This window comes from Neophocaena asiaeorientalis, unplaced genomic scaffold, assembly GCF_003031525.2.
Source record: "Neophocaena asiaeorientalis asiaeorientalis breed wild unplaced genomic scaffold, Neophocaena_asiaeorientalis_V1.1 scaffold212, whole genome shotgun sequence".
Classification (NCBI taxonomy): domain Eukaryota; kingdom Metazoa; phylum Chordata; class Mammalia; order Artiodactyla; family Phocoenidae; genus Neophocaena; species Neophocaena asiaeorientalis.
This window is the reverse complement of record NW_020174046.1, coordinates 6,474,141-6,486,728: the sequence shown is the minus strand read 5'-3', so window position 1 is coordinate 6,486,728 and position 12,588 is coordinate 6,474,141. Positions and strand designations below refer to the sequence as shown.

Sequence of the window (12,588 nt, the reverse complement as noted above, 5' to 3'; positions counted from 1 at the left end):
ATCTGGGAGAAAAGGCAACTTACTATTAAACATTGGAGCAATTCTTCAAAAATAAGCAATTTTATTGGGAGCAAGGAGGAAAGGTCATGTGGCCTATCATTATTATCCAATTCCATGCCAGTAAAACACATTTCTAAAGTTAAAATGCCAAATCATTTTATCTTATTGTCACTTGCAGAAATCAGATTTAAAGATACTAATCAGTCTTACCCAGTGGTGTTTTCACTTTCTTTGGGATTCACTTTGATAACATTATCAAGGTCTTCACCTCTTAAAAAAAAATTAGATCAGTTTCAAAGTATTCCCACAGTATTTTTTTATATACACATTCCATATTATTGATGATTAATTCAAGCTTTTGGAGAAGATTATTATACTGGTATTAAATTCATTTTTGTTACGAAAGTTACCTATCAATAATATAGTTAAGTTAATCTCTAGGATTCTATTGGGCTCTAGGTAAAGTTAAATTTAGATAGACTCTCCAAAGTAAAGCTCAGGGCAGTAGAGTTCAGACACAGAAGAGAGAAGCCAAACTCAAAGATGTGACCCCCTTCAGTATACTGAGAAGATCACATAATTAACCCAGTAGAAAATAAGCAAGATTTAGAAACATCAAAGCAGTTCTCACCCTCTGCTAGTCTGATCTGTCCTAGCATTTGCTTTGATAACTGTTTTGAGATCTTGGATTCTTTGGAAAAAACATGGAGACCTTATGTCAATTAACTTGCATTCAATTTTTTCTGAAAACCATATAAATAAGAATGTCCCTGAAAGGATGTCAGATGTTTCCAGGGCCAACTGACCAGAGAAACTTCAATATAATTATCCCTTAGCTTGTCTATTTTAATTTCCACAGTAGTACTTGGTTTAAATCAGTTTAAAAAATCTTCGCCAACACACCTCTCACTTTGCAATTTTGTCCTTTCTATTTCTTAATTTAAATAGAAAATTTGTCTCATTTTTAAATTATTTGAGAAAATATAGAATAAGAGATTATGCAGTAAGTTTTCCTGCACTTACTTCAGTGCAACTCAAACATGTGGTCTTACGGAAACAGGATTCATCATATGTTTTGACTACTATCTCTGATAGGCCCCAAAGTGCAACAGTTCAACTGTGACAGAGGAAAGTATAACACTCCCGTTTCCAACAAGGTGTAAAAATCTAACATGAAAAAAGAGAGCCCCATTATGTTAGGAGCTTTACTTACCCCTTCTTGTTTTTGTCAGTCCTTTGATTAACTTTAATAAGACTTCCAAGGCCTTGGTTTCTTTATAACATTTGAGGGGGCAGGGAGAGCACAGCAACAGAGAGAGAAAGAGAGATTCAACAGATTTTTCACAACAGCAGTAAGACATTATCAGTACCTGAAACATCAGAAGTCTTTAGAAATATTTAATTCAAGTGGCTCTTCTCATGCCAAATGCTGATATGCTAACTATCCTACAGTGAGGACCCAACCATTGCTCGGTTATGATTAAATCAATTTAAAAGTAGACGTTCCCCCCCACATTTCAGCTTTTGCTTTCTTTGTCCTTTGAGGGTGGGTTGGTGAGAAACTAACTTTAATACATGTGTTGAGATATTGTCTTCCTTAAACATGAAAATCATTCACATCAAGGGTGGAAATCAGATGATCAACATTTTAAATCTAAACATTCTGAAGATTTAGACAAGTCATTTTAAATAAAAAGTAACCTGGGAAAGGTAGAAATAACTCTTTGATGACACCAGTACTTTATGTGACTTGACCACAACCAATAAAACTTTCACATGCCAATAGCTTAAAACAATTAGGGAATATGAAAGCTAATCTCTCTAAGTCCCCCGGTTCAATGTTATTTTCATCTGTCTCTGTCTTTCACTGTGATAAGACTGCTGACATTTCAGGTTCTTTCTGTGTAAGGAAGAAGGAAGGGAGACAGGCAGGGAAGAAGGAAAAGAAACTGTGGGCTCTCCCTACCACACCAAACAGACCCATCTTTTCTGCATCAAAGCCCAGCTGCTATCAAGTTATACCAGCTTACAAACCCCTTCTCTTTTCTCCTCCTTCCTAGCCCACACGATTGACTTGTGTTGTTCATCCCACTTTTCCTAATTTCCACCACTTGTATGGAACTTTCCAAACTTCAGTTATTTATTTATCTTTTAATTAATTAATTAATATTATACCCCTCTAGGTGGTCACAAAGCACAGAGCTAATCTCCCTGTACTATGCATCTGCTTCCCACTAGCTATCTATTTTACATTTGTTAGTATATATAAATCCATGCCACTCTCTCACTTCATCCCACCTTACCCTTCCCCATCCCCGTGTCCTCAAGTCCATTCTCTACGTCTGCGTTTTTATTCCTGTCCTGTCTTTAGGTTCTTCACAATCATTTTTTTGTTTTCTTTTTAGATTCCATTTATATGTGTTAGCATACGATATTTATTTTTCTCTTTCTGACTTACTTCACTCAGTATGACAGTCTCTAGGTCCATCCACCTCATTACAAATAACTCAATTTCGTTTCTTTTTATGGCCGAGTAATGTCCCATTGTATATATATGCCACATCTTCTTTATCCATTCATCTGTCAATGAACACTTAGGTTATTTCCATGTCCTGGCTATTGTAAATAGAGCTGCAATTAATATTGTAGTACATGTCTCTTTTTCAATTATGGTTTTCTCAAGATATATGCCCAGTAGTAGGATTGCTGGGTCGTATGGTAGTTCTATTTTTAATTTTTTAAGGAACCTCTTGCAAAAGCTTTGAAGTTTCATTAGGTCCCATTTGTTTATTTTTGTTTTTATTTCCATTTCTCTAGGAGGTGGGTCAAAAAGGATCTTGCTGTGGTTTATGTCATAGAGTGTTCTGCCTGTGTTTTCCTCTGAGATTTTGATAGTGTCTGGCCTTAAATTTAGATTTTTAATCCATTTTGAGTTTATTTTTGTGTACGGTGTGTTCTAATTTCATTCTTTTACATGTAGCTGTCCAGTTTTCCCTGCACCACTTATTGAAGAGGCTATCTTTTCTCCATTGCATACTCTTGCCTCCTTTATCAAAGATAAGGTGACCATATGTGCGTGGGTTTATCTCTGGGCCTTCTATCCTGTTCCACTGATCTATATGTCTGTTTTTGTGCCAGTACTATACTGTCTTCATTAGTGTAGCTTTGCATTATAGTCTGAAGTCAGGGAGCCTGATTCCTCCAGCTCTGTTTTTCTTTCTCAAGATTGCTTTGGCTATTCGGAGTCTTTTGTGTTTCCATACACATTGTGAAATTTTTTGTTCTAGTTCTGTGAAAACTGCCATTGGTAGTTTGATAGGGATTGCATTGCATCTGTAGATTGCTTTGGGTAGTAGAGTCATTTTCACAATGTTGATTCTTCCAATCCAAGAACATGGTATATCTCTCCATCTGTTTGTATCATCTTTAATTTCTTTCATCAGAGTCTTATAGTTTTCTACATACAGGTCTTTTGTCTCCTTAGGTAGGTTTATTCCTAGGTATTTTATTATTTTTTGTTGCAGTGGTAAATGGGAGTGTTTCCTTAATTTCTCTTTCAGATTTTTCATCATTAGTGTATAGGAATGAAAGAGATTTCTGTGCATTAAATTTGTATCCTGCTACTTTACCAAATTCATTGATTAGCTCTAGTAGTTTTTCTGGCAGCATCTTTACAATTCTCTATCTAAAGTATCATGTCATCTGCAAACAGTTTTACTTCTTCTTTCCTGATTTGGATTCCTTTTTATTATTTTTTCTTCTCTGATTGTTATGGCTAAAACTTCCAAAACTATGTTGAATAAGAGTGGTGAGAGTGGGCAACCTTGTCTTATTCCTGATCTTAGTGGAAATGGTTTCATTCTTTTACCATTGAGAACAATGTTGGCTGTGGGTTTGTCATATATGGCCTTCATTATGTTGAGGTAAGTTCCCTCTATGCCTACTTTCTGGAGGGTTTTTATGATAAATGGGTGTTGAATTTTGTCAAAAGCTTTCTCTGCATCTATTGAGATGATCATATGGCTTTTCTCCTTCAATTTGTTAATATGGTGCATCACATTTATTGATTTCCGTATGTTGAAGAATTCTTGCGTTCCTGGAATGAACCCCACTTGATCATGGTGTATGATCCTTTTAATGTGCTGTTGGATTCTGTTTGCTAGTATTTTGTTGAGGATTTTTGCATCTATGCTCATCAGTGATATTGGCCTGTAGTTTTCTTTTTTTTGTAAAATCATTTTCTGGTCTTGGTATCAGGGTGATGGTGTCCTTGTAGAATGAGTTTGGGAGTGTTCCTCCCTCTGCTATATTTTGGAAGAGTTTGAGAAGGATAGGTGTTAGCTCTTCTGTAAATGTTTGATAGAATTTGCCTGTGAAACCATCTGGTCCTAGGCTTTTTCTTGTTGGAAGATTTTAAATCACAGTCTCAATTTCAGTGCTGTGATTGGTCTGTTTATATTTTATTTTTTCCTGGTTCAGTCTTGGAAGGTTGTGCTTTTCTAAGAATTTGTTGATTTCTTCCAAGTTGTCCATTTTATGGCATATAGTTGCTTGTAGTAATCTATTATGTTCCTTTGTATTTCTGCAGTGTCAGTTGTTACTTTTTTTTTTTTTTATTTCTAATTCTGTTGATTTGAGTCTTCTCCCTTTTTTTGTTGATGAGTCTGGCTAATGGTTTATCAATTTTGTTTATCTTCTCAAAGAACCAGCTTTTAGTTTTATTGATCTTTGCTTTCATTTCCTTAATTTGTTTTTTTTTTCTCATCTGATCTTTATGATTTCCTTCCTTCTGCTAACTTTGCATTTTCTTTTGTTCTTCTTTCTCTAATTGCTTTAGGTGTAAGGTTAGGTTTTTTATTTGAGATGTTTCTTGTTTTTTGAGGTAGGATTGTATTGCTATAAACTTCCCTCATAGAACTGTTTTTGCTGCATACCATAGGTTTTGGGTCATTGTTTTCTCATTGTCATTTGTTTCTAGGTATTTTTGGATTTCCTCTTTGATTTCTTCAGTGATCTCTTGGTTATTAAGTAGTGTATTGTTTAGCCTCCATGTGTTTGCATTTTTTTACAGTTTTTTTTCCTGTAATTGATATCTAGTCTCATAGCATTGTTGTCAGAAAAGATACTTGATACGATTTCAGTTTTTTTTAATTTACCAAGGCTTGATCTATCCTGGAGAGTGTTCCATGAGCACTTGAGAAGAAAGTGTATTCAGTTGTTTTTGGATGGAATGTCCTATAAATATCAATTAAGTCCATCTTGTTTAATGCATCATTTAAAGCTTGTGTTTCCTTATTTATTTTCATTTTGGATGATCTCTCCATTGGTGAAAGTAGGGTGTTAAGTCCCCTACTATGATTGTGTTACTGTTGATTTCCCCTTTTATGGTTGTTAGCATTTGCTTTATGTATTGAGGTGCTCCTATGTTGGGTGCATAAATATTTACAATTGTTATATCTTCTTCTTGGATTGATCCCTTGATCATTATGTAGTGTCCCTCTTTGTCTTTTGTAATAGTCTTTATTTTAAAGTCTGTGTTGCCTGCTATAAGAATTGCTACTCCAGCTTTCTTTTGATTTCCATTTGCATGGAGTATCATTTTTATCCCCTCTTTAGTCTGTATGTGTCCCTAGGTCTGAAGTGGTTCTCTTGTAGACAGCATATATACGGGTCTTGTTTTTGTATCCATTCAGCCAGTCTATGTCTTTTGGTTGGAGCATTTAAACCATTTACATTTTAGGTAATTATCAATATGTTCCTATTACCATTTTCATAATTGTTTTGGGTTTGTTATTTTAGGTGTTTTCCTTCTCTTGTGTTTCCTGCCTAGAGAAGTTCCTTTAGTATTTGTTGTAAAGCTGCTTTGGTGGTGTGAATTCTCTTAGCTTTTGTTTGTCTGTGAAGGTTTTAATTTCTCCATTGAATCTGAATGAGATCCTTGATCGGTAGAGTAATCTTGGTTGTAGGTTTTTCCCTTTCATCACTTTAAATATGTCCTGCCAATCCCTTCTGGCTTGCGGTGTTTCTGCTGAAAGATCAGCTGTTAACCTTATGGGGATTCCCTTGTATGTTATTTGTTGTTTTTCACTTGCTGCTTTTAATATTTTTTCTTCGTATTTAATTTTTAACAGTTTGGTTAATATGTGTGTTGGCATGTTTCTCTTTGGATTTATCCTGTATGGGACTCTCTGTGGTTCCTGGATTTGATTGACTATTTCCTTTCCCATAATAGGGAAGTTTTCAACTATAATGTCTTTAAATATTTTCTCAGTCCCTCTCTTCTTTTCTTCTTCTGGGATCCCTATAATTTGAATGTTGGTGCGTTTAATGTTGTCCCAGAGGTCTCTGAGACTGTCCTCAATTCTTTTCATTCTTTTTTCTTTATTCTGCTCTGTGGTAGTTATTTCCACTATTTTATCTTCCAGGTCACTTATCTGTTCCTCTGACCCAGTTATTCTGCTATTTATTCCTTCTAGAGGATGTTTAATTTCATTTTCCAAAGTTCATTTCTTAAAAAATCTGAAATCTCATCTTTTCCTGTAAAACTCATACAACCACTTACAGAGAACTGACTGCTTTCCACTTCATCTGTTCCCCATTTGGAAAAAAAAAAATCACCTGTAATAATGTTTGCACATTCACATTATAGTAATATGTTGGTAATAAGTGTTCAGTGTCTGATTGGAGTTTATGATTGCCCACACTTTTTGTTATATAGACTTTGTTGTGTTCTACATCAGAGAGGGTTAAGAAGGCATACTGCAGAGTTTGACTTGGAATGCTAGAATACCCATCTGTGCACAGCTTGGCACAGATCAATGGTTTTTAAAGATAACCAGGACAATAGAAATAATCATCATGGTAGGAAAAGGCAAATCTAATGACACACTGAATACAAGATAAACAGCCAATCTGGAGAAAAAGCAGTAGAGACCTCAGAAATCTTTATCCTTTGTCATTCTTGATTGTTCTAGGATTTTCTTTAATGAAACTGTCAAAAGTTTGGTTTCTTTCAACATGAAAAATAATGTCAGTAGTAATTCATTTTCTAGTATATCAGTGTCAGTCTAAAACTATAAGTTAACCTCTTTAAATGCTCTTTAAATTAATGGTTACTGATCATTAATTAATCTTTTTTATGATACAAAATAAATAAAAGCATGGCTTTTGACCTTGAGATGTTTACAAGTATATCTGAGTGATATACATATGAAGTGACTCAATCAAGATTCCAACTGAAAAATGTCTCAGTCCCTCAGAAAGACTTCAGTGGTGAGGGGCTATGCTCCCAGTATCAATATGACCTATAGTGAACATATTTAGTTCATAAACCAGCCTACTGTTCACTACTTGTAATGGTCAGTTTGATTTCTTTCACTTTTAGATGTAAAAGGGAACTTAGAGACCATCTAGATCATACCCTTCATTTTATGGACTGAGGAAACAGAGGTCTCCAGAGGTTAAGCTACTTGTCCAGGGTCACCCAGATTGATGTTGGTGGCAGAGCCAGTCCCAAGACACCCACCCATCTCCTGACCCTGATAAAGTGCCTCTTCCACCAGCCTGTCTGACTTTTGTCTTGAGCAGGGGGTCTCCCCCAGGAAATGGCATACAGTTTAGGACTCAATCAAAGAAGCCTGTATGAGTCTCAATCAAATCTTACCCTTTGCCATCTTTGTCTGTCTGGGTATTCACAACAATGAGATTTTCAAGGCTTTTGGGTCTATAAAACACAAAGAAATTCAAATAAAAGACTGCATATTGAAATAAAATTGTGTGGTATCTTGAAAGGTCAGATACAGTAAAAATTTTTCATGAATTGCTCATTTACTCTTACTGAATAGAGCAGCAGAAATCCTTCTGGGCAATCATGTCCGAACTAAATTTACAATACTGAGTGCACTGCCCCATCTGCTAGTACATTTTTATGCCAGAGGACATAACTCCCTTCCAGCTAATAATGTCTGAAAGAATAAAACAAGCCATCTGGGAGATAATATTTTCAGGTTAGAGACAGACATACTTACATTTTCTCTGTTGGCTCTGCCTTAAGATTTGCTCTAAAGAGACCATCAATACCCTTATTTCTTTAAATGTATTGAACAAAGAGTCTCATCAGTGCTAATAATGGATACTTAACTCAAAAAAACATAGATAAGTTTATACCTAAGACAGGAAAAATAGCTGGCTAGGAAAGATGAGCTACAATTCTTGAAATCACTTTATTCCAAACAGGTATCTTCCTAGACTCAAATTTTAAATTGCAGTGGACCTTAAAGAAAAGAAAAGATACAGACTGGGGATCTACAAGCTGTAATAGGTTCATGGATGTGTTGTTTGGGTTCATGGAGTGTTTTTGTTTCTTATGTGGACCAATATTTACAAAGCTGGCCATGACATGTAGACACCTGGAGTTTCAGGATCTCCTGAAAGTGTCCTGCAATTTTAGGCTCAAATTCTCACGTGGCAACATCAGCTGGAGCTGAGAAACAGCTGGGCTCTCCCAGTCAGGGCGCTCCCTCTACGATACAGAGCCAGCTCCCTTCACTCATCTATCCCTGCCTGGTCCCAGTAGGCCATGAAGTCTGATTCTTAATCTAATGCCTCCTGTCTTTATAGATAAGAAAACGGACATTTGCTTTGTTTCTTCTTCACTTTGGTCCCTGCCCGTTTTGTATGTTAGTGTGCCAAGTAACAGAGAGAGAACTAAAATTGCACAGACCTCTAACACAAACCTCAATTAATATGATCTTTAAGTTATGCAATTACAAATGACTCACAATAAGGAGATAATGTTAACTAAGAAGATGAGTGGTTTTTGTAGTGGTTCAACTACAAGCATTCAGTGACCAAACCAAATTGTTTACATACTAATATATTAGCATTTCAGGAAGAGAAATGTGGTTATTTTTATAACTGCCTTACTAAACACTGGTGTGTGAAAATCAAAGACACTTCAATATTAGTGTCTTTAAATTGTAATAACCATTTATAACAATGATGAAACCATTTCTGCAAGCTTTTTATTCAAGAATTGTAGGATGCTTTTGACTAGCCCAGTATATGGGTCCTCATGCTCAAATACTGAAAAATAACAAAGCAAATTCAGTAATAAAGCGAAAAAATAGATGTTTTAAAATCTTACCTATTCAAGCTTTTGTTCATTTTGATGAGATTATCTAATTCTTCACTTTGGGGAGAGAAAAGAATATCTTACATTAGTAAAATCCTGGGGCAGATTCAGCTTAAAACAACTATTTCTGAGTTCTCTGAAGTTCAACGTATGTCCCACATTTATCATCCACGAAAATCCTCTCTATCTTTCAAAGCTCTCCTCAAACACCACTTTCGCCAAGAAATCTTTCCCAGTCCTTTAACTGAGTAGAGTCCCCTACATTTTTGGAAGCCTTGCAGCGTTTTGGATTTTTGTATCTCCTTTACAGTACCTACGTTGCTATACTTTGTAATATAGTAATCATACACTTGTCTCATGTTAATGTCCTTGCTAGTGTACATAGAGACACACACACACACACACACACACACAGACACACACACACAGACACACACACACACCACTTAAAATTTTGAAATGTATTTTATATTGGATCCTCTTCAGTGTTTAATATGGGGTTTTTCACACAGTAGATGCTTAATACAGGTTTTACTTGAATCAACAAATACAGGTATGTTGACTAATTATAGATTCTATCTTTGCATAATGTACTTGCACAAAGCAGCTGTTGGAAAACACTCATTTATCAGTAAGTCTGGCTTCTCTCTTGAACTCTACTCTCCCTTATTCCAGTTCAGCTACACTTGCTCTCCTGTTTCCATACTTGAAAACTGTAAAGACTCTACTGACTGCTTCTTCAGGAGCTACTTGTTTAAGCTAACCCCCTGGATTCTGGAATATTCCTTAGAACCACAGGAGCTCAGCCTTCTCCCCAAGGAAGGCAGCCGCAGTGGTTTTTCATTCCTGTTTGCTCCTCACAATATATCCTCTTCTCAACCCTTCTATCCACCCACTTCACCCCCATTTCTCTTGCCTTCCCCACCCAGTTTTCCAGTTCACAAGTCTTGGTTTTCCCTTCTTCCTGCTCTAGCCTCACATATTTTTCACACTTCCTGAATGTTCCTCTTTCTTCTCAAGTCATCATTGATGTTGACCAGGAGGCCACGAGGCCAAGTAACTTGGTAGTTAGACATTCAGATTCCCAAGTCAGGGATACCTGGATTCTAGTCAGGTAGTTATTAGTTGGTGACTCTGGGTGAGTTACCTAACCTCTTGCTCCCTCAATTATTTTCATCTGTAAAATAAGAATACTAATTGTACCTACCTCAGAAAAGAACCAATAAATTAATGAATGGAAAGTGATTAGGATTATACCTGGCATGTCATAAACTCTCAATTTAATTTTGGCAATTATAGTAAACAGTTTCCAGTCGATATTAATTTTTTCATTTAAAAATGCTCATTATATTTATTTTTTAAACTGAATTTAGAGGCACCAAGACTTTGGCTCAGCCTTAGAGATCTACGGTCGTTGAGTCAGTAATGTGCTTAATAGATGCCTGGCATAGCAGATCACCAGAATAACTACTGGAACAGCTCTCTTCAGGAATCTGAAAAACTCATTCAATCAACAGCCATCACAGAGATGAATCATTTCAAGTAGTATTGCATATTCAATGGAAGAACTGAAGGCTGAGAATAAATATAGAAATGTGAAAGTTGCTGACCCTGACAAAAAATGGATTAACGTTCTATCCTTGTGTGAGACAAACACTACCCAGTGCCCTGACACAATGCTGCACTGTCATTTCTTATTTGAAATTCTACCTTCCAACACTGAGGCTACAAATCTGTTCCATGTCCCCAAGGGAAAGAGCAAACTCTGTAAATTTTAGCCCTAAACCTTTCTGACTGGTGAGTCACAATGATGAGATCAGGATTTGGGCTTCCACGAGAAAATTAACATAAATCATGAGAAGACACTCTGTGGGAAATTAAGTGAAACGGGGGCTGCACTCTGAACAAAGGAGTTGAGTTTTCAAAATGGCCTTAAATTGATGAAACCTTTGGATATTAAATTTCACCGTTGCATTTACAATAAATTAAATGCTCTTAGTCAGATAGGAGTAAGAGTTCATTTTTCAAAGGAGTATTACAAAGCAACTAAGATAAATACAGCTATGTCTCATCCCTCTAGACAGTCCACAGTAACGATTCTCAGCTATCGATGCAAAAGACATTTCCCCTGGCCCACGTCAAAGCAACAGCTTCTCCCCATGAAGAACGTATCTGGCTGTGGAATTCGTGCATCCTGGCAAGGGAGAGGGGACAGGAAAGTTAAACTAACTGCAGCTCTCACTGTTTTTGTTGGACTTGTGCCAAACCATAAGTGCCCTTCAGCATCGCTCACCTATCTCTCCCTTAAACACCCACCAAAAATCTATCCAGTCCAAAAAACTGTCCAATCCCTATTAAAAATAAACTATTACCTCAAACAAAAATAATTAAATAAAATTAGAGATCTAGGCACTTAGACAACAAAGAAATGAAAACATTCAGGATACTTTCGACTATCTCTGTCTGGATCTAGAGCTACTACTTTGCCCATGAGTTTGCAGCAAAGAGCTAAGTGTCACTTCTGTTTCTTCTCTTCAGTTCTTTGACTGAGACTGCAATCCTTAATAACATTCTTAGCACTGCTAAATTCCATTAAACAAGGAAAAATTTTGTAGCCACAGGATTTAAACTATGGAATGTTTATACTCAGGGTTTTCTCACTGCTTATCATTGTTTTACCATTATCTACTATATAAACACTTCTACTTTGCACAAAACATTGTGTCAGACTTTGCAGATGACAGGTGGTAGGACAAAATATCTGCTCTAAGAGATTAAAGAGATAATAAAGATGAGACATTTACATAAATACCACAAAACTATACCAAATATGACTAGTTGTTATATAATATGAATAATGGAGCTGTAATAGCTTAGAGAGGCAGAAGTCACATCTCACTGGATCACTCAGGGAAGACTTCACAGAGGAGGTGGTATGTGATCTGGATCTTGAAAAATGGGTAGGACTTGGATGGATGGATATGGTGGCATTGAGGTTGGAAAAGGCCACCATGTGGATGGAATGGTATAAAGAAAGGCAGAGGCTCTGGAAACTACAGAAAGGAAGTGATTAAATTTGGTACTGCATGTAGGATAAATGTAAGGGTGAAGTCAGAAGTTGCTAAGGAATGTTAGGTTGGAGGCAGGTTATCAAAGGCATTGAATGAGGTTATACATAATTGAACAGGCAATGGGGAGCCAGGTGGAGTGATTTTTCCAGCAGAACCGTAGAAAGAAAACTCTGGCAGTGATGGGTAGTAACGGTCTACTGGGGGGAGAGATGAGGAGTGTAAGTCAATCTGGATACCTATTCTGATAACCTGTGATGGAACCAATGATGGTCTGAACTGGGGTGAGGTCGTGGGGGTGTGCAGGGCATTTTAGACATTTAATCCATATGTGCCTAATACTACACAAAGGGGTCAAGACATGAAAGAATCAAAAATGATTCCAGG

General features: G+C 36.5%; 1 protein-coding gene across 1 annotated transcript in view; it reads right to left on the bottom strand.

The window, feature by feature from the left end:
• The window catches only part of SCEL (sciellin), a 237,411-nt gene that overhangs the window by 46,725 nt on the left and 178,098 nt on the right, over positions 1 to 12,588 (bottom strand). The window contains exons 14-17 of the mRNA XM_024753970.1: positions 9,146 to 9,190; positions 7,664 to 7,723; positions 1,214 to 1,273; positions 211 to 270 (exon numbers count right to left, since the gene is read on the bottom strand). Of these exons, the coding sequence (XP_024609738.1) occupies positions 211 to 270; positions 1,214 to 1,273; positions 7,664 to 7,723; positions 9,146 to 9,190 (225 nt within the window). The remainder of the gene's footprint in view (positions 1 to 210; positions 271 to 1,213; positions 1,274 to 7,663; positions 7,724 to 9,145; positions 9,191 to 12,588) is intronic.